This window comes from Sinohyriopsis cumingii, chromosome 11, assembly GCF_028554795.1.
Source record: "Sinohyriopsis cumingii isolate HCF-2022 chromosome 11, ASM2855479v2, whole genome shotgun sequence".
NCBI lineage: Eukaryota > Metazoa > Mollusca > Bivalvia > Unionida > Unionidae > Sinohyriopsis > Sinohyriopsis cumingii.
In genome coordinates, this window is record NC_142971.1 from 86,292,159 (window position 1) to 86,315,797 (window position 23,639).

The following is a 23,639-nucleotide window of genomic DNA, read 5'->3' on the forward strand; positions in this document are numbered from 1 at the left end:
ACAAAGATACAGCATACATACTATACATACATTATGAATGAGTTAAAATTGACAACAGGTAACTGTGTACTGACTGAGTAAATGAGCTCTTTACATTTCTGTCCAGTGTGTTCTCTTCAAATTCTAGATCTGTGGCTACTCACAATCACCCTTGCAAATCTACAAGTTGCTTGTTTTCTTTCTGAGCTTCTATTTTCATTCATACTGATTAATTAAATCTAAGACAAACTTATGATTTAAACATGAAAGATAGTTTTAATGAAGAAAGAAGTGCACTCCAAACACATGGTTAGGTTCTTGAACACTGAACACTCAACCATTTGTGTACCAGTGATGTATGAAAATGAGTGCAGAATAGACACTAAGCAAAATGACAATTGAACAAGCATTAGTTAAAATATTTTAATGTATTTACAGTTGGTCTAAGTCATTATTCTGCTTTAATTTACATTACTACAAACTATAAAATTGTTTTTATCCTACATCTCTCTGTTCCCAATTCCACTGTTTGGCTTGAATTAACTTTTACCATCATTCATAAGTCCAGAGAATCATTGCATGATACAGGGGAAAATCCTCTACACATGTCTTTGCACAGATTTTCACCTTTTTCTTGCTACGAGAGAGAGAGAGAGAGAGAGAGAGAGAGAGATGTGGTTTGGGGGTTAAGGAAAATTAACAAATCAGAAAAAGTATACACATACCATTACAATGAACATGACTCTTGTAGATTACCTGGTGTGAGTTCAGTTTCAAGGCTTTCATCCAGCCCAAATTCTTTTTCCCTCTCACTCCAGATTTCTGGGCATTTTGTCACTTATTCATGGTGGGATGGGGAGGAAAAAAAAGGAAAGCAGAAAGGGTTGTGATAAAATTGTGTACCATGTTAAATTCACATACAAAAGATGGATTACTAGTACTTTTTCATCATTAATTTCATATGTTGCTAATGACTAATCAGTACAAATTCATCACTGATCTATAGAATCGATAACATACTGGTGAAATAATGTTTATATATGCACATTATTGCACCATGGGTGGCTCACAACTTGATACAACAATACTATTGGTATATCAATTTACTTCATATCAACATTGCGTATAGCAATAAAAAAAATGCAGATCAATACATTAGGCTCTCCCAAAAGTGCAAGGATCTTTACAACTCTTACAATTTCAAGGCACTTAGGGACGAGATACCCCCAAAAATACTTGAAATTTATATGGAGAATAACACAGTACCTACAGTAGCAATCTGTCATTTTTATACCTTGTTTACTAAACTGGCAACAAGAAGACTATAAAATAAAACTACTAAAGTTAAAACTATTTACTATCATTATACAACATTGCTATCATCAATATCATGCATAAATCTTTCCAATTCCAAGTTTTACAAATGGCAAAGATTGCAAGTACTACTCTGACAATGAAATGCTGAATAATATAGATACATTAATTTGATATTATTTCTAGGTAAAAAAAAATGCAAGTTTCTATAAGTGAAGATACTTTAACAGTATCATTAACAGCACCATTTTCATTTAGGACCAACTAGATCATAAGAAATGTTTGGTTACATCCCGTGCTGATATGATCATCCATTCTGGAGGATTAGTAATATCAAAATTTTCAAGATGGTTGTTGTGGTGGCCATATTGGGTGTGAGATCTGCACATTTTTCATTTTGGACCTATTAGATAGCCTAAGAAGTATTTGGTAAAACAAAAACCACATGCTGAAATGTTGATTATGGAGGAATAGCAACAACAACATTTTCTAGATAGCCACATGTCTTCTGCTGAAAACCAGATCAACATGCCTTCTGTTCAAAAGGATGAATGTTAAGATTTTCATTTTTAGGACCAACTAGACAGCATAGTAAGTCTTTTAGTGAAAACTTTATGTTGATATGACCATCTGTTCTGAGACACTGGTGATAGCAAGATCTTCAACGTGGCAACTGTGACAGCCATATTGGATATCCAAGCAGCACTTGACAACACGTGGTCTATCATAGATGTTTAGCAACTTTGTGGACATGCTCATGCATCTTCCTGCTATTGCCTTGCAACCGCACTAAATCTGGCTTATATGCATATGCAAAACTTATAAAGATATATTCAACAACATTATCTCCTCTTTCCTCTCTGCACAACCTGCCAACCATCTTCCATCACCTCTTCCTCTTCTGCTCTACTGGAGTCTTCCATCTCAACATTCGTGGACTCTGAAGAAAGCATGGCAAGGTAATTCTGTGAAAGTAATCCAGCTCACCACTGACAAAAAAGTACCTAAACTTGATTATCAATATTTGTACTTTGGTTTAAACTTTCTATTTACAGTGGTCCCCCTCTTATATGGCCACCACTTCTACGCTGGGAAAGTGGCCTGATAAGACAGGTGGCCTTTCCAAAGGGGGACTATTTTTGTGAGATGTCTATGTATACGTGTATATAGTAGGAAAGCTACATATAACTTAAAGCAGTTAATATCTTCATTTAAAAGTAGCATTAATTCTAAAATGTTCTTCTTGTCTTAAAACAGTTATTTCAAGGTAACATAAATAGTTCTTATTCTTAGGCGTGAAATGTGAGTGGGATATTGTTTGCATGCACATTACAAAACCATTGAAAAATGTTGTTTAAATCATGGTACAGACATTTCATATTTAAAATAATTATCTTTCCATTTACTATATTTTTCCTCTGCTACAGAATATTCTCCTTATCTTTTATGATCTTATTTGTCTTCCCAGCATACAATTTTTCAGCAAGTGAACTCTCTCCATTGATGTCAAGTCAAATAACTTTTCTTTTTCTTCTAAAGTATTATTTCTTCATTTACCTGGTGACATGTTAAAGTTTTGTAATGATTTATTCCTATGTGGCAAATTGGAATGCACTGCAATATAATTTTGCAGATGAAACTTCTGTAAATGAAAAACCTTCTTAGAAAGGAAGTGATACATGTACTGTCACACGATTTTTCAGTGATTGATTGATTGATTGATTGTTTTTTAACGGCGCATCAGCACTTTTAGGCTATTTAGCGCCAAACAAAGTGTTACTTGTATAATCTTTTAAAACTTATAAAAGGTTCTATATCGACCAGCGATATAAAAGAACAAATGGTTGAAATTAAAAACGGTAAGATGGTAACGGTGCAAAATAAAGCTTCCCGATCAACGGGAGATGTAAAAAAGATCAATAGGTATTAAAATGGGACGGTATGTATATTGCATAAAACTGCACAAGGTGATAGCATAAAAGTCAGAGTTTAGAGTAAATATTTACGGCTTTCAAGAACTCGATAATACGAGTGATGTTTATATTATCAAAAAGTTCTTTCATGTCATGCACAACGTAATAACGATCGCGCGTAGGTTGTAGGTCAAAGCACTCTATCATAAAGTGCTTGACAGTGAATGGTTCATTGCAAGAAACGCACTCTGGTGGGTCTTCACCTTTTAGTATGTGGGTGTGGGTGATATAAGTATGACCAATTCGGATTCTTGCAATGACTACCTCCTCCCTACGAATGGTTCTGTAGGAAGGAGTCCATTCTCCTAGAGTTGGTTTGATTGCATGAAGTTTGTTATTTACAGCATCATTCCATGATGCCTGCCACTTCTGACGTAAGAACTTTCTGATACAAGGTTTAAAATCAGTATATGGTATTTTAAAATCAGATGGTTCTTGAGAAAGGGCCATTTTAGCAGCGCGATCTGCTTTTTCGTTACCTTTAATACCAATGTGGCTAGGTAACCAACAGTATATTATATTGTGGGAGACACTCAGCTCGGTATTTTTTACGAGTATGTTTTTCAATAATGGGTTCTCCAGTTTTCTATTGTGTAGTGACTGGAGTACTGATAGCGAGTCGGAGAAGATGATACTGTTTAAAATACAGTTCTTTTCTATATGTTGCAGAGCAAGGTCTATTGCTCTGATTTCGGCTGTAAAAATTGATGCTCCATTTGGTAAGCGAACTTGCGTTGTGTGATTTCCACAAACAAAGGCTGCAGCAGCCTTTTCCTCATCCTTTGATCCATCAGTGTAAATTCTGGTGTAGTTTTTAAATTCGGTGAGGAGTTCATGGTAAGAGTTGTGGAAGATAGAAGGGTTTGTTTCGGATTTTTTTCCATCGTGTAGCGTAAAACGTACTTTTGGTTGTTTAATTAGCCAGGGTGGTGTTACGGAGATGGATGTTTTCTGAATTTTAGAAAGATCTATATTTGTAGTGTCAAGGCTGGATGATATTCTAATGCCAAAGGAAGGTATGGCGTTTGGTTTATTTTTGTATAAAGTTTTGTATTTGGGTTGAAAAACAGCCGAAAAAGCAGGATTCAGAGGGTTTGATTTTAATTTGAGAGCATACTGTGCGGAAAGCATTTCTCTACGATGTGATAACGGTGGTTCATTCGCCTCAGCTAGAAGGCTTTCACACGGGGATGTTTTAAATGCTCCCAGAGCCAGTCTTATTCCCTGATGATGAATTGGATCAAGCATTTTAAGATACGATTTTCTGGCAGAACCATACACAACGCAACCATAGTCTAGTTTGGAGCGAATAAACGTTCTGTATAAATTTAGGATGACTTTTCTATCAGCACCCCAGTCAGTGTGCGCTACTACTTTAAGTAGGTTAAGTGCTTTTAAGCATTTAGCTTTTAAGTTCTTTAGGTGTGGAATAAAGGTCAGTTTTCTGTCAAAGATTATACCTAAAAATTTGGTTTCCTCAACAACTGGAATAGGTGTTCCATCCAGTGTGAGGTTCGGTTCATCGTGATGTTTTCGTAACTGACAGAAATGCATGCATACCGTCTTTGATTTCGAGAATTTGAAACCGTTTGCATTGGCCCAATTTTGAATTTTGTTTATATTTTGCTGCAGTTGTCTTTCAATTGTATGCATGTGCTTTGACCGATAACATATTAGAAAATCATCAACGTATAAGGAACAATCCACACCAGGAGTCAAACACTTGGTGATGCTATTAATTTTGATGTTAAAGAGCGTCACAGATAAAATACTGCCCTGGGGCACACCCATCTCTTGCTCGTGCAGATCGGAGAGGGTAGAGCCCACTCGTACTTTGAATTCTCTGTCGGAGAGAAAGTTGGATATGTAAGAGGGCAGACGGCCTTTCAGACCTAGATCGTTCAGGTCATTTAGTATCCCGTACTTCCATGTCGTGTCATAGGCCTTTTCTAAATCAAAGAAAACCGCTACTAAATGTTCTTTCTTAATAAATGCATCGCGAATGAATGTTTCTAATCTAGCCAGATGATCATTGGTGCTCCGGCCATATCGAAAGCCACTTTGGAAAGGAGATATTAAATTGTTATTTTCCAAATACCAGACAAGCCGAGAATTGATCATTCGTTCCATTGTTTTGCACACACAGCTTGTGAGTGCAATTGGTCGATAGCTGTTGGGGTCTTCGCTATCTTTACCGGGTTTGGGGACTGGTATTACAGTTGCTTCTTTCCAGATTTTTGGTACATTACCAGTAATCCATAAATCATTGAAGAGTTTCAAAAGACATGTTAATGATGATTCTGGAAGATGTTTCAGAAACTGGTAATGTATCTCGTCAGGCCCAGCGGATGTATCATGGGCCTTATCTAAAGCCTCCCTAAGCTCCGATAGTGAGAACAATTGATTATAACTTTCCGAGTTGTTGGATGTGAATTTTAAACGTGACTTTTCTTTTTGAGTTTTAAGTTTTCGGAAGGCTTCTGAATAATTAGATGACGAGGAATTTTTCGAGAAACTGTCAGCAAGAATATTTGCAATGTCACGTTTTGAACTAAAGTTGTTATTGTTCAGTGTCAGATGTCGGAAAGGGTTTTGCTTTCTCTTTCCATTTATTTTGCGTATAGTGTCCCAAACTTTTTTAACAGAGGAACGAGAGTTTAAAGAAGAAACATACTTCTTCCATGATGCTCTTTTACTTTCTTTGATTATGCGGTGAGCTTTGGCCCGGGCAATGCGATATATATTTAAGTTTTCGGGCATCGGTTGATTATTAAATTTCCTTAATGCTTCTCGGCGTAGTTTAATGGCTTCCTTACATTCCTTAGTGACCCAAGGTTTTTGGGTTCTTTTACAATGTGGCGAGGACTTGGGAACGGATTCTTCTGCAATCTCTATTAAGATAGATGTAAAATGCTGAATGGTGTCGTCAACATTGAAAACTGTATCCTCATTCAGCCTAGTTTTACAGAGTGTTTCGAACTTGGCCCAGTCGGCCTTCTTTAAATTCCATTGTGGAATTACTTCATCGACTGTAGAGTTAAGATTTACAAGAAAGATTGGGAAGTGATCGCTGCTGTGAAGGTCATCAGCGACCTTCCATTCATAGTCCAAAAGCAGCGAAGGAGAACAAATTGTCAAATCGATGCTTGTGTATGTACCCGTGCCTGGGTGTAAATATGTAGGTGTTTTGGTATTATATAGACACAGATCGTGTCTAGAAATAAAGTCTTCAACTTTGTGACCTCTGTCACTTATATGATTTGATCCCCATAAAATGTTATGGGCATTAAAATCCCCGAGTAAAACAAAGGGTGCGGGAAGCTGTTGAACAAGATTGTCGAGTTCGTTTGGTACTAGGTTAGTGTTTGGTGGTAAATAAATAGAGCAAAATGTAATCACTCGATGTAGAGTGACGCTTACAGCAATGGCTTGTAAATTGGTGTTTAAATGAATGAAGCTATGAGGAGCTCTGTTGTTTACAATAACAGAAACTCCTCCTGATGCCCTATCAACATTTGGAGAGCAGGTGTTAAACAGGGAGTAGTTTTTAAATGTGATATTGTCTGTATCTTTCAAGAATGTTTCTTGAAGGCATAGTACCGCAGGATCATGTTCGTTTAAAAGCAGGAGAATATCATTGTAATTTGCTTTAAGTCCTCGACAATTCCATTGTATGATAGTGTTTTTCATTATAAATTTAAATTAAAGATTGTGGAGCTAGGTTAGACCTTTCGCAGAGGGAATTTGTTTTGTTATTTCTCTGGAGGAAGTACGGGGGTGAATTTTTTGTTTGTAGGTCTGGAGTTCCCTTGGGCGCATGGAGCAGATTCTTCTGCATCCATGCTCTCGATGTCTCCAAACCTGTTATAAAGTTTGATGGGGTCATCTGACCCCTTTTGTTGCCTGTTTCCGTGAGATTTTTTACTCTTTGGTGATTTAGGTTGTTGTGTATTATTAAATGTAGTCTGAGTAGATGCCGTGTTTTTCTGTGCTTGGTAATGGGGGGTGTTTGAATTTGGTGTTGAATCGGGTGCTTCTGTTTGTGTTTGAGCGTCCTTCGTTGTTTTAGGATTGCTCTTCACTACAGTGGAGAAGGATGGGCCAGGATGGGCTGTTTTTGCCTGTACAATTTTTCTGGCTTCTGGATAGGGAATATTATTTGTGTATTCTACCCTCTGAATTTCCTTCTCCTGTTTCCAGGTATCGCAATCCTTGGAATTTGCGTGGTGCTCTTTTCCGCAGTTGACACAATGCGGAGTTGCTCTACAATCAGATTCCAGATGAGCATTGTCTCCGCATTGGCCACATATTTGGCTCTTGGAGCAGCGGTCTTCGTGATGGCCGTATTTTTGACACTTATAACACCGAAGGGGGTTGGGAATGTAAATCTCTACCTTTACTTGCAAAAAGCCAACTTTTACCACTTTGGGTACAGTTGGCCTGTTGAAGGTGAGTACAATGGTGTTGGTGACCTGCAGATTGTTATTACGTTTAATACGTATTCGTCGGACTGCAGTGACACCTTCATCTTTCATTCCTTCGATGATGTCAGCGTCGGTGACTCCAGCCAAGTCATGGCAGCGAATCACGCCTTTGGACGTATTCAGTGTGGTGTGAGCGAATGAGGTTACTGGGATATCAAAGAACGTTTTCATTTTCCTGATATTGTCTGATTGACCTCGTCGCTCACACTCAATAAGAAGACAACCCGATTTCAACTTTTTAACACTTTTAGGTGTGCCAATCGATCCTGTGATAGTCTTTTCGATGACAAATGGATATAGTGCGGCAAGCGGTTTCGTGGCATCTTTTGACTGTATGACCATGAAGCGTGGAAATGACTCCACACTACATGGTTCATCGTCAGACTCTGATAAGGGTTTCGATCTTTTATTTTGATTTTTTTTGGAATTATCCATGATGGCTAGATTAAAAATTCAGCACCCGTGCTCCCCACCCACCAAGGAGCCCAACAAGGGGACACTTTTCAAGTGTCACGGATACACAGATGCCATACTCAGTTGATAAAATTACCTTTGAATGACCCTGAAGTCGCCAATTTCTAAGGTCGGTAAAATTACCCCCCGATTGACCCGTTAAGCCACCGCCTTCTAGGAAGCCTTCTAAGACTTGGAAAAGGGAAATATAAAGTAAAAGAATATAGGGGCAACGGTGGTATCAAGAGAGATACAAGGAGAGAGAGAAAGAAGGTGAGAAAGTTAATAAAGACCTCCTAGGGCTCGGCGTGACCAGCCGATTTGTCGGAACCGGGCCCATCCCGACCACCCGTCTAAGAGAAGTAGAGGCCAAAGTAGTGTATTGCAGGGAAAGCCACTGCTCAACTACCAGGATCCTTTCCTCCCCCGACACGGGACGCAACCCACGGCAAACAGGTTGCCTCTACTTAGTCGCCTTTTACGACACGTAGCGAGGCACGTCGGGCCAATTCTACAACCCCGGACCCGCAGGGGGACGATTTTTCAGTCTTTGTCTGGTACCCTGTTTTGTTCAAAGTTGATTGTTTCTGTGTGTATGTGTTAATCCACAAAATCTATTTTTAGCCTATCTGACCAAGTTATGATCTTGACAATTACGTTGGTCGTAATCAATTTAAAAAAAAACAAATATCTGCTGTGTGAAGCCCAAAGTTTTATCAAAACATTGTTGACTCCATTTCTAACTGACCATGTTATGATCTTGACAATTGTCTGGTCGTAATCGTCCATTTAAAAAAAAAAAACAACATCTGCTTTGTGAAGCTCAAAGCTCTATCAACACACTGCTGACCAATTTCCTGCAAACATTAGCGTTAAAGATATAATAATAACCTTAGTGGTACATGTACTTTAGCCATCACTTCTTTCAATAACAAAAACCCGACATCCGGAAATAGACATTGGAAAAAGATATAATTGGATTACCAGTACTTACCATACCATAATTAAATATTAGTTCTGGACACATATTAATAATAAAATGTACTAATATGTTGTCCACTGGTCGCGTTAGAGGGGTGACCTTTCTTGAGGGGTACTTTTGAACACAAACTCAAAAATATTTACCTGTATTCTGCTGTGCTTGAAAAGATGCTCCAGTTGAACTGTTGGCTGAAGATGACTGGCTCTCTGCTTGCACTGAATCATTTTCATCCTGCAAGAAAACAGTCTTAATACAGTCAGATGTATACTCTCAAAACCAAGATTTATTGCTGGTTGCTGGATATGAATTTCTGTCTGAAATGTTATTCAAAAACTAGGAAGAAAGATAATCTGAAGAGGCAATTATAAATCAGAGGGAAAAGAGCGGATTTAAATAACTGTGTGTGTGTAATTTGGATTTTTAACACAGCTTTAAAAAATTTTTCAGTCATATCGCTAAGATGTCTGCAGTGTGGCAGTTTATAGTGATGTCTAGCACTGGGGCATCATGCCGAAGACATGTAGCATCATGTCCCACCCTGTCAATTTATTCTGACACCAGGCCGACCAGTCCTAACACTAACCTCCTAATGCTGAGTGCCAAGCAAGGCAGCTGTTAGTACTATTTTTATAAGTCTTTGGTATGACTCGGCCGGGGATCAAAACCCACGGTCTCCCACATCCGAGGTGGACGCTCCTAACCACTAGGACTATAGAGCTGTCTGATTTGAATAACTGTTTATTACTCTAAATATTTTCAGTTTCATTGTAAAGACTATGTCAGAGTCATATTACATTCTGATTCATTACAAGTTTTTGTTTCCAAAGCAAAAGAGATGATTTAGGAAACTACTGGTTTAGTTTATCATGCAAAATGGGAGGGAAAGTAACTCCAAAATAATAGACATCATTGGAATTAACTAGTGTAGAGCCAAAAATATCTGCTGTCTATCCATAATAATAATGAGCAAAGTCTCTTGTCATAAACCTTTGTGATTTTATTTGATTCACATAATATTAAGAAAAATTAGCAACATACTATAGTAAATTTCTGAAATTAATATAGTTCATAGTCATATATGCAGTTCATCTTTAAATATGGAATGTCACATAAAAGCATGAGAGAAACTAAAACTTCAAAATGTCACCTTTGGGTTGGTCAATTAAGCTTTAGCCTGCTTCTCTGGGTAAAACTAAATTCATAATGTTTTCTGGGTAATACTGAATCCATTTCGCTTTTCTGGTTTTGGTTCTTTTTGTGACTTTAATGCCATTTTTCAGCACATGACAGGTTAAACATGGAAGCCAGCATGTCTGGTGGAGGAAGAACCCTGAAGAACAAACAACCCACAGGACGGTAATGGCATGCTTTCACTCATACCCACTCTTGCCAAGTCAGGACTTTAACCTTCATGATTAGAGATGTGATCTCTAAAGGTGAGTACCTTAAACCATTTGACCATCTGAGGCCCCTTATTGCTTTTCTGGGTAATACGACGTCATAAATGTCTTTCTGGGTAATACTGAACTCATAATGTTTAAAAGAAATGATAGAACAAAAACGTTACCAACCAACACATTTACAGTAAAAAGGACTGAATGTTACTTGAAATGTCCCATTCAAAGGTAGATTTTAGTAAACAGAATTAGGGTGAAAATGTTCCACCAGCACTCTTCTTAAAGTTGGCAGCCAATGAAATCTTGTAGCTATTACAATCTGCTTTGTTCAGTAATTCATAAAACCTATGTCTCTGAATAGATCTAGATCAATATTTTACTAATATTTTCCAGTTATCAATGTCAACAGTTTTCAATTTCTATTCTAGTTGCAGTTCTTTCAAATAAATCAAAATTTTTATGCCACATCCTCCAAGTCTTTTGCCCCATCATCCCCATGATGGTTTTCTGCACCCTGCTTGTTTTGTGACTGCACTGACACCAGATGTAAGGCATACTATTTAAATATGCAAATAAGCAAATATCTTGTACAATTTGTTTAAGATATGTAATGGGATATTGTTATGTAAGCCTTTTCCACAAAATAACATTTAGATATGATTATATTTTAAAGTTATACCAATTAACTAATAAATCTATAACAACTTTACGGAATTTAAAATAAAACCAATTACTGTCAATATATTATTTTTTCATGGATTTTGTAGTTGCCATATAAAGTTTAAAATACTCTAGGATTGTTGATTCTTCTGTGGAAATAGAAGCTTTGGCCCACTTTCATGGAATTAAGTACCAATGAAAATAATGTTTTCCACAAAGCCATGAATATGATGTGAATAACGAGGATTGTTTCAGATGATCATAGCTCTTGAACAGACTAGAACTCCAATTAAAAATTTTCTTCAGGCATCTGCTTTCTTTATTTTGTTTCATCCTCCTAACTTTATTCTACTTCAGTTGGTATGTTTCTGTATTATATTCTCTGTTGCTGGATTCATATTGAACAAGTAAACATGCAAATTTTGTTTTGTTTCTCTTGCAGGTATTGTTAAGCAAGTCTTTATTTCATGTGTATACCAGGATCCACACTAAAGAGCAATTCCAGTGAAATAGTGAGCGTCCAGTTTGTCACTTTGCCTAAATACACCCAAAAAGAAAAGTTCACTTAACTTCCATTGATTTCCTGCTATTTCACCCAATCCCTTAAAAATTTTAATACAATGCAGTAACAATCAAAATAAAATGTCAATTTTCAAATCAAATTCCCCTCCAAACAGGAAGATAGAATATTGGAGAAAAACAAGCTTTGTTCTTTAGTTAATTTTGGTGCTGATTTGATGATCAAAAATGCCAGAAATTATATCACCATATAAGGAATTCTTCCCGAAAGTGTTTTATCATTATCACTTAACTGACTTCAATATAGCTCTCGTCTCATGAGAACAACCGACAAATTACAAAGAGATAACCACACATAACATTATCTTTAAAATTAAATATTTTCTTTTGAAAATTTAACATTTAAAAATTTCATAAAAATTGTGAGAAGGATAATAAAGTTCCATAAGTTCACAGTGTAGTAACTTATGTACATGCATTATATTATTCACAGTGTAGTAACCTATGTACATGCATTATATTACACTGGACAACAAATTTTTACAAAAGTCATGTTACTGAAATAAAATTAGTCAATTCTTATCAATTTTGATGTGCTGAACACGAATATGACAGTCAAATTGCAAAATTGGCTCTAGTTTTTTTGTAATCTGCAAGAAATTAATGTTTACATAACGAAATGCATTCCAATAGTAAAAGGTCAACTGTAATAGCCTACCTATAAAAAATCAAGTCATTGACTACATCTTAGATTTCTTCGCCTGTCTCTTGTACAGCTGTTCGGGAGCATCTCTGAGGAGTGTCCAGCAGTAGTCAGCCAGCATTGTAGTGGACCATTTTCCCTGGTATCTTTGTTCCATTGTTGCGATATCTTGATGAAAACGTTCGCCGTGTTCATCACTAACAATACCACAGTTGCTAGGAAAGAAATCCAAATGGGAATGAAGGAAGTGAATCTTTAGAGACATATTGCAGCCAAGTTTCTTATACTTCATCAACATGTCTTCTACTAGTTCCTTATAGTTTTCTGCCCTAACATTTCCGAGGAAGTTTGTAGAAACTAGGCGAAAAGCATTCCATGCTTGTTTCGCGTCACCTTCCAGCAAGTTGTTGAACCGGTCATCTTTGAAAAGCTCAGGAATCTGAGGACCCACAAAAACTCCCTCTTTAATCTTTGCTTCGCTGAGTCGAGGGAATTTTTCATGCAGGTATCGGAATGCTGGCAAAGTCCGGTCAATGGCTTTCACGAAGTTCTTCATCAAACCTAGTTTGATGTGAAGGGGTGGTAGCAAGATTTTCTGAGCCTCAACCAGAGCTGGGTGTTGGATATTCTTCTCTCCAATGGCTACATTCTGCCTGTGAGTCCATTCCTTCCTCATGTAGTGCATTTCCCTTGCTCGGCTATCCCACTCGCATAAGAAACACATGTATTTTGTATATCCTTGCTGCAGTCCCATTAAAAGGGCAACTACCTTCAAATCACCACAGAGGTGCCAGCTGTACTTGTTATACTCAATGGAATTCAGTAGCTGCCTTAAGTTATCGTATGTCTCTTTCATGTGGACAGCATACGCTACTGGAATAGATGGAAGAATATTTCCATTGTGCAAAAGCACAGCCTTGAGACTCAGTTTCGAAGAGTCCACAAATAGTCTCCATTCTTGTGGGTCATGAGTGATTTTTAAAGCATTCATGAGGCCCTCAATATCGGAACAGAATATCAGATTACTTTCCTTTCTGAAGAAAGGCTCCAATTGCTGGTGGCGCTTTCGATATGCAGTAATTGTGACATCTTCTTCTAGAAGATTCCATTGTTGGAGTCTTGATCCTAGCAATTCTGCCTTGTTCTTTGATAAGTCCAAATCACGAATCAGGTCATTTAGTTCTTCCTGTGTTATTCTGTGTGGGGTTGATGATGCACCACAGTGAAAATCTGGATCACTGCATGCTGATGGACCAGGAGAAGAACAGGTCAACTCACCTTTGTCTTCGTCAGATGAATCAAGAGAATATTCTGCTGGAGGTTCTGGAATAGGAAGTCCCTCACCATGTGGAACTGGTCTCAATGCAGACGGAATGTTTGGGTAGACTATTCTCGACTTCTTTCGCTTCGTTATTCCGCCGGAAAGAGGAGGAACCAAGCAGAAGTAACAGTCATTTAGGTGGTTGCTTGGCTCTCTCCACACCATTGGGACTGCAAACGGCATTGATGACCTTTTGCAATTCAACCACTGTGAAAGCTGTGTTGCACATGTAGCACAGCATATATGCGGAGCCCAAGGCTTGTCTTGGTCACCAACCTTGCATCCGAAGTAAAGATGATATGCCTTCTTCACTTGAGAATTGATACTTTTCTTCTGGTTGGCAAATGTCACTTCCCCACAAATATAGCAAAAATTGTCCGCGGTATTAACACACTTTCGAGGCATTACTGTTCTTTATTGTACGTAAATGGATAAAATAATAAGTTTTATGTAACAGTAGCTTGAACTGTCTCGCACAACGTCTAAAATATTTTAAATGCTGAACCTATCTGATTGGGCTTTATATAGTACACTGCTTACGTCAGCTTCAGCAGCCGCCTGGCATTAGTATAATAGGCCTACACATGTATAGTACACTGCTGACGTCAACTTACTTCAGCAGCCGCATGGCATTAGTATTGCATTGCATCAGAAAATGATGCAATCAACTGTGGATGATGTGAGCATGATGGTATTATGCAATGTTACATCATTATTCCGGATGTTGCTGCAGTCCTACTGGAGAAATTTACACAGTGAAACATAGAAAATGAGGTATATGAATATCTTCAAAACGAGAGCCAATACAAATTTTTCACGGTTATATTCGTGTTCGGCACACCAAAATACTACAGATTAGGGCCTTTTCAAGTCAGTAATGATTTCACTGTTGACCAGTGTAATCTGTAGGAATGAAAAAGCATTTTAAAAAAACATTATACAAAAAAAGAAACATGTATAGTGTATTGACATAGGAAAAAATCAGTTGCACATTCTTCTTGTATGTGCACAGAATACAACAAGAAACAACACAGACATATGTGTTCTGATACTGTGATGTTAAATAGCAATAGCGACAGGCCATCAATCAAGCATCTGCTCTACATTCAAAAATGCTTTGCACCCAGATTTTATGTAAATCAAATACAGCCTGGCCTCTGAGAGTGGCCAGCAGTCCTCCACTGGAATGTTAATGAATGATGCTAGACTGAAAACTGGTGGTTGGCAGGTGGAGCCAGAGGATTTGAAAAATACAAAGTGATTTCCCATCATTAACTAATTTAATTACTTTTTGTGTTGAAATGCACTATCTTTGTACAACATTACTGGAACATCCCTTGATACAAGGCACACTGATTTACACCCTGGACCACATTAATGAATATGGTTACAATGGGGGAAAACTACTACTAAGTGGTTTCCACATTAGATAAAGGTTGGCAAATGGTACTACCCAGTGGGTTTCCCCATGAGTAAATAAAGGGGACAAACTGTTCTGTCATGCGGTTTCTCAATGATTGGATAAAGGCATCAAACTGTACTAACCAGCGGCTTCCCCATGATTAGATAAAGGTGGCAAACAGTACTTTCCAGTGATTTTCCCATAATTAAATATAGAATGACAAACTGTACTGCTCAGTGGCTTCACTGTTAAAGGGAGCAAACTACTATCCAGTGGCTTCCCCGTGATTATTTATCAGTGACAAACTATACTACCCAGTAGTCTTATGATTAGCTAATGAAGGCTTCCTCATAACCAGATAAGGGGAGAGAACTGTACCACCTTGTGGTTTCCCAAGATTATCATGAATATACACTATAGGGTGTGCTAATGAGGGTATTTTCCAGCTGTGTGGTACTACTGATATACATGAATGCACAGCATGCCTCTGCAGAGTCATGTAGCCAAATGTTTCTATTTTAGTGACCATGAAAAAATCAGCAATTACAATGTGTTTCTGGTTTGTTTGTCCATTAGGCAACAAAATGACTGTTCAGTTTGTAAGAATACAAAAATTCACAGCATTTATTTATCTGCTCTTTTTTTTAAATAGAATGGATAAGTAATGCATATATACAAAGTTGTCGTGTCTACATGTATGTACCTTGATACACAACCTTCAACAACCAACCCTTGTGTACGTGTACATGTGTAACATGCTTATGCTCTTAAGAATACAAAATTGAATTGAAACACAAAATTAACCTACACATTTTACCACATCTGGCACTTCTTGTGATCTGATACTGCCATGTGTCGTTGCTCTTGGCAACTGGCTGAGCTTCAGTCTGACCTGACTCTCATCACCTGCCTGACAAAGCCGGTAGAACCCACAAATTAAGCGTGCCACCTGGAGAGATAAAAAGATACCAGTCCAGCATTCACTTATTTGCAATAAGTAAAGCATATCACAAATCACGAAATCGACAATTAAAAGGTATATCAATATTCCCATGCTTCATCATCTTTTGAAAGAAGAGTCCGAGTGGGCTTGATATTATCTAGCTGGACAATATTTGCCTAATACCCAAATGATCGTCCAGATCAGATCTTGTTAATACTGATCTACAGGGCAAGTTAAACAAAAAAATTTAGTTTGGTGTGGAGGGGTGTGTGTTCAAATTAATAATGTAATTCTTACCTGTCCCTACTGACTTATTTTTTCCAGGATGCAATTACCCTCTTTCACATTAGAAAATTCTGTCTCCCATTAGACAGAATGTTCCACAAAGTGTAGAACAGAAAAAACACTGATCCAGTCAGACTCCCACATCGTAGGCCCATGTGCAATGTATGTCTTATTTTACATGGATCCATACTACTTGTGGGACACCAGAAGGGGGGGAGGTGGTAAAACTAATTTTAATAGTGTGATACTTGCCAGAATAGCAGTAATACATGTTACTAATGCCTTGCTGATTTGTCCAGTTCGGAAGGAGGCTGATAGCCTCAAAAACTGATTAAAAATTAACATACTAAACCCTTTTGTAATAAGTGTCCCCATCTGTAAGTTGACAGCAGATTGGGACACTATTTGTGTTGTAACTATAAAGCCCAATGATAATATGTCATCGCTCTGGTACAAAAAAGACTGAAGGGAAAAAAGTGAAAAAGTTATATTTACGCCAATCATGGATCTCATAGCAACATATAATTTCAAAATATTTAAACAGTTCCATGAAGTAGCAACTTTTTGCATTTAAATTCTCCAGTGGAAAGGTCCCTCTCCACGAGGGACTGATAAGCTACCTTGATATTAAGGACAATCCACCTGGAAATGGTGGATGCTGAAATATCAGCAGAACCCTTAACAGTAGGAAAACATGCTTCCTACATATTCTTCTTCCGTCTGAAATGGGCAATTAAACCATAAAACCGTAACTGGGCAAAGCTATCAGACATGTTCATCCACTGCACAGACACAACTGAGACTGGCGATTCTGGTAGTGAGTGGAGCTTCCAAATCTGGTATTTTTCCAGAGGAAAAGGTTGACAAAGGAGAAAAACAGGCTCATAATTACCATTTAACCATAAACAACCTTTCTGAATAGAAAAGCATGAAGCTCACCCTCTCACTGCTAAGTAGAGAAAGAAGATAGTTTATAAGTTAAGGTTTTTAAAAGAAGCTTCATGCAATGGAAAATAAAATCGTACACAACACAAGAGACTCCATCTAGGCATTAGCAAGCATGATATAAATATATGCAGCTAGAAATACTTCAAATGATCTGTGAAATGAGCATTGAGGCCAATGGTCATAACCTTGGAGAACTTGAATGTGTTAGACAAGGCTGCACTATAGCCCTTAATATTAGTGACCAAACATTTTGTCTCTTCAAAAAGGACGAAAAGAAAGTCCAGCATAGCATTTAGAGAGGGACAACTAGGATCAACATACTTCCTAGAACCAATCACAAAAGATTTTCCACTCTGCATTGTAAACCATTTCTTTGCCTCAATGATGCAGATGGCAACCCTGCCTCAAAACTTGTTCTGGCTGATTCTTTGCTTGAGATGAGCCATGTGTTAAGGTGGAGAATCCAGAGACTGCTATGGAGGTAATGCCCTGGGTTGGACTAACAACAGGTCATGAAGATCATTGGGGCTATAGAAGGGCTATCAGAATGGAGGTAATGCCCTGGGTTGATCTAACAACAGGTCATGAAGATCACTGGGGCCATAGAAGGGCATTCAGAAAGGAGGTAATGCCCTGGGTTGGTCTAACAGGTCATTAAGATCAATGGGGCCACAGAAAGGCTATCAGAATGGAGGTAATTACCTGGGTTGGTCTAACAACAGGTCATTAAGAACATTGGGGCCATAGAAGGGCTAACAGAATGGAGGTAATGCCCTGGGTTGGTCTAACAACAGGTCATGAAGAGCATTGGGACCATAGAAGGGCTATCAGAATGGAGGTAATGCCCTGGGTTGGTCTAACAACAGGTCATTAAGATCAATGGGGCCACGGGCTATCAGAATAGAGGTAATGACCTAGTTGGTCTAACAACAGGTCATTAAGAACATTGGGGCCATAGAAGGGCTAACAGAATGGAGGTAATGCCCTGGGTTGGTCTAACAACAGGTCATGAAGAGCATTGGGACCATAGAAGGGCTATCAGAATGGAGGTAATGCCCTGGGTTGGTCTAACAACAGGTCATTAAGATCAATGGGGCCACAGAAAGGCTATCAGAATAGAGGTAATGACCTAGTTGGTCTAACAACAGGTCATTAAAATCAATGGAGCCATAGAAGGGCTAACAGAATGGAGGTAATGCCCTGGGTTGGTCTAACAACAGGTCATGAAGAGCATTGGGACCATAGAAGGGCTATCAGAATGGAGGTAATGCCCTGGGTTGGTCTAACAACAGGTCATTAAGATCAATGGGGCCACAGAAAGGCTATCAGAATAGAGGTAATGCCCTGGGTTGGTCTAACAACAGGTCATTAAGATCAATGGGGCCATAGAAAGGCTATCAGAATAGAGGTAATGACCTAGTTGGTCTAACAACAGGTCATTAAAATCAATGGAGCCATAGAAGGGCTAACAGAATGGAGGTAATGCCCTGGGTTGGTCTAACAACAGGTCATGAAGAGCATTGGGACCATAGAAGGGCTATCAGAATAGAGGTAATGACCTGGGTTGGTCTAACAACAGGTCATTAAGATCAATGGGGCCATAGAAAGGCTATCAGAATAGAGGTAATGACCTAGTTGGTCTAACAACAGGTCGTTAAAATCAATGGAGCCATAGAAGGGCTAACAGAATGGAGGTAATGCCCTGGGTTGGTCTAACAACAGGTCATGAAGAGCATTGGGACCATAGAAGGGCTATCAGAATGGAGGTAATGACCTGGGTTGGTCTAACAATAGGTCATTAAGATCAAGGGGGTCACAGAAAGGCTATCAGAATAGAGGTAATGCCCTGGGTTGGTCTAACAACAGGTCATTAAGATCAATGGGGCCATAGAAAGGCTATCAAAATGGGGGTAATGCCCTGGGTTGGTCTAACAACAGGTCATGAAGAGCATTGGGACCATAGAAGGGCTATCAGAATGGAAGTAATACCCTGGGTTGGTCTAACAACAGGTCATTAAGATCAATGGGGCCATAGAAAGGCTATCAGAATGGAGGTAATGACCTGGGTTGTTCTAACAACAGGTCATGAAGATCATTGGGGCCATAGAAGGGCTATCAGAATGAGATAAACAGCAGAAGTTGTGACTTAGAGAAGCACTTGTGGAATCATTCTGAAGGGTGTGAAGGCAAACATGATACCACCTTAGACTGAAAGCATACACTGCCTGAGCCCTCTAGTCTGGTTCTGGGAAGACATAAAAGAGGAATTTGTTCTTCAGTCTCACTGTGACCTAGTCTACAGAATGTATACCCTGCCACCCCCATCTCCAATCTGAAAAGTGACTCTGCTACAGAGACCACTATTTGATAACAACTTTCACTTTCTTGGACAGACAGTTTGCCAGAATATTTTCTTGCCCAGAGTATAGTGAACACTGAGCATAATCCCCTCCAAGACTGCCCAGCAAAGGAGGTTCTAAAGCTCCATGCAAAGAGAAGGAGCATGTGGGCCTACTTGTTACACACGGTATACTACTATCAATGTGTTGTCAGAGGAGACCATCACACATGACTCTTAATTTGGCTGAGGCACCCCTAAAAGACAAAGAATACCACCCTTCTTTTCAAAATTATTCACATGGAAAGAAGCCTCCTCCCTGGATCATGAGTTCAGAAGAACTGCCCCTTATGGCTCCAAACGAGTGTCCCAACCTGAATCTGATTCCTTGGTGTACAGATAAGAGTGGGGTTCAGGAGAGTACACTGGGGCTCCAGACAGAAACCAGTTCCAACTGACCCACAAATTCAAGTGGAAATGAAAATCTGGTCCCAAAGAAATTTGAGCTGACATGGGATCCAAAGGAAACAAGAGAGGGCACAAGTATTGTCTTCCATTGCAGAACCAAGTTTGCCACAGAGTTCAAGGTCCTCATGAACAATAGGCAAAGGCAAACTGATAATGAGATCCTATCTTTAGGAGCTGCCAAATGAGCCAAGACCACGTCTATTCTGAAAACAAGCTCAACATAGATTGGTGAGGCAGTTCATCCCAAATTAACAATATCCTGAGATGGAATCAGCTCAGTTTCTCTAGGTTTGGAATAAGTCCTAGGTGGGTCACCATGGACCAGAAGAATTGCAGATCTTGCAAGAGGGACTCTTTTAGGCTTTTGTATCATCAAAATATTTCAAATTGGATACTCAGAGCACTTAGGTGGGTTGTACTACTCCTATCGCCCTAGTAAAAGCCATGGGAGCAGATTCAGGGCCAAATAGTTGGGGTCAAAATTGGGAAACCTTCATATCCATACTTCCTCAGTTGCAGGGACTTATGGCATTCCTGACTGAAGCAGTAGCCAAGATCCTGAGTGGTTCCTCATAAAAGACACTAGTTTAAGGCAGAAAGATTGAATACAAGCCAAAACTTTCTGCGTGGCTAATCTGGTCATATTCTACTCTCTCTATCTACTGCACCATTCTGCAGAAGTGTGTGCATCTCTTCCCTTACCTGAATTTTTCCTTTGACTGGTGAAAAGGGATGGAGATTCTTGAAAGAGAGCAGTTATCCTGGAAACAAAGCTCGTAGCCTCCCCTCCTCCCTTAGAACATATCTTCTATGACACCTGACCAAACCTATGAAAAGCAGGCTAGCTGAGCACCCATGAGAATCCTAGTGGACTGCCTCCTATCCCCCTTTCCCTTCAACTCCACATAAACAGGCAGATGATTTGGGTCTGTGACTCAAAGCATCAGTATTACTATGAGGACAAGGGATGGGCATCCACTGTACCATAAATGTGAAGGAACATTCATTTCCCCATAGGGATAAAAACAGAGGATATGGAAGCTCGAGGGGCACTGATCTGATCTGATCTTCTAACTCTGATGCATACATGCCAGCTCCATCCTCAACAAGTTTGATTGGCATCAGAGATCAGAGAGGAAGAAGGAAGGTAGAGTTATCTGTTTGTTGTCTTCATTGGGCTAGAGGGCCTTAAGAGAGTGCTGCTCTCACCCTAACCAGGGGACACACTCACTCTCCTCTGGTGTTTTTCCTCTCTTAGGAGAGACTCTGGTACGAACAGCATTGGATTGACTGTCAGAGTTCCTTGGGCCTTATAATTTTTCTTGAAAGAGAAAGATACCCTCCTAGGAGCAAGGAATTTTCTTCTGAGTCCCTAAGGGCCCAGACAAAGTTCATATACCATCCTGGACTTAGGAGACAAGGGGGAAGAAGGGCATTTTTTCCTCCACTTACATATGCATTGACTCTTGGCAAGGTCATAAACCTCATCGTATGATGTGGGAGTCATAAATGATCTGTTTTTATTTCTGTTCTAGGCCTTCTGGCATGTTCCATTTAATGGGAGAATGGAATTTTGGAAGGTAATGTCCCAGAAAAGGTAAGCAAGGTAATAGTGACTGGTAATATTTGAAAGCTATTAAAATTTTGCATGTAAACAAAGGTGGCCAATTGATGTCCAGCTCATCTCATAAAATATGCCATATAACATTACAAAAAATTTCATATCTATAATTCCTTGTGATAAAATATAAGCAAATTTCTTTTACTGTAGATCTATACATAGTAAAAAAACAACACCAAATCAATGTTTAAAATATGCCTATCTCAACTGTCACACTGCAGATATATAGGGTTGCATGTAAAGATCAAAGTGTTGTGACATATGGAAGAGCACATACTTAATATAGGTTCCTCAACATAAATAACAGAACTGAGAACTGCATATTGTATGCCCTCCCCACGGTTAGTAATCTTCTATCTATATCACTCAAACTTTTGAACAGAGACCATTTTTCTTCTTTCTATCACTATGATCTCAACTCTTGACCTTTAAACCCCTAAAGTTGATAGGTTTCTTCCTTATCCTGGGGTAAACCAGCCATAAAAGCTTCGTTAAGGTATCTGATGTAAAACTAATGATAATGTGCAAAACGTTTTCTTCTTTTAGTCATGGTAACCTTGACCTTTGACCCTAAAGTCAATACGGTCCTTCCTTACTCCAAGTGCATCCATCCACAAAGTTTGGTAACTGTGGATGGTGGACAACTTGAATTATTGAGCAAAAACCACTTTTTCTCATTATCCGTTACAATGACCTTGACCTGCCAAATCAATCAGGCTCTTTCTTACTACATGTGCAAGTCACCCACATAGTTTGGTAAGTAAAGTTGTTGGACAACTAAATCTACAGAAATGAAATTGGTCAAAGGTGCAGCGACAAAGAGACTCAAACTTACTCACAAAGGTAAAGTTCTTATTTTTTAAAAATCACTTTTAACTTATCAAAGTTTATAGGTTTTACTTATTTCAGATGTTTTGACCTAGATACAATTCGACGTGGTCAATTACTATATTGCCATGGCAACATTTGAAAAGTTGCATCAGAAACAAAAGTGACCAATGTGACAAAATTACTTTTTTTAAAGCATCATCAAAATAGATGACAGTGAAAACAATTCTTGCCAAAGTCACCTATGGACCAATAATTTTATGTGTACTAATGCACCATGTTTTTAAACATATATCTGTATATGAAAATGTCTTGGATGAATAAATGGACAGACAGGACCCATATCTATATCCCTATTCTAACTTCATTCAGTGGACATTAACAATAAAACTCTCAAGGATCTGGTTAATCTGAAGCAAGCTGCAAATGACATACGGGGCAACTGCCGTTACAATAAACTCTTTTCTTTTTTCGAAATAAAATGACTTCTTTACAACACTTTTTTAAATATTTCATTTGTCAAATGATAACAAATATCTGTTTGTGTGTACCTCAGGAAGACTGCCATCATCAGCTACTGTGTCAAATTCATGGTCCAGAACATCAGCTAAGAAATCTTCCAGCTCAAATGTTTCAATGCTATCTAGAAATGAAACATATTAGAATTAACAAGAAACCCCTTTTGGCAAGCACACCTATAAATTTTCTAGAAAGAAATAAACAGAAAGTAAAAAACATTACGGTTAATTTTGGGAGTAGAAACTTTAATTATGAGGCTAATCTAGTCTGTGAACAGATGTACAAACATGCACACAGGCACCAAAGTGACTGCCATAACAATTTCTGTAAATTAACAAGTTACTCAATAAGTCTTGTAAACCTAAATCGACTGTACATACTTCATTTTAAGTTTCAAAAGCTGACATGCTAACAATAATCTGTTGTACATACATCATTTTAAATTTCACTTCAAACATTATGATACTGTTCAAAAGGAGAAGTAAAAATAAGTTTTTCATGA

The 23,639-nt window shown here is 38.5% G+C and overlaps 1 protein-coding gene across 1 annotated transcript in view; it reads right to left on the minus strand.

Moving 5' to 3' along the window:
• Positions 1-388: 388 nt before the first annotated feature.
• LOC149788901 (pre-rRNA-processing protein TSR2 homolog) overlaps positions 389-23,639 on the minus strand; it is a 34,918-nt gene continuing 11,667 nt past the window's right edge. The window contains exons 3-6 of the mRNA XM_089975026.1: positions 23,170-23,261; positions 15,996-16,136; positions 9,329-9,416; positions 389-2,233 (exon numbers count right to left, since the gene is read on the minus strand). Of these exons, the coding sequence (XP_089831152.1) occupies positions 2,136-2,233; positions 9,329-9,416; positions 15,996-16,136; positions 23,170-23,261 (419 nt within the window). The 3' untranslated portion in view covers positions 389-2,135. The remainder of the gene's footprint in view (positions 2,234-9,328; positions 9,417-15,995; positions 16,137-23,169; positions 23,262-23,639) is intronic.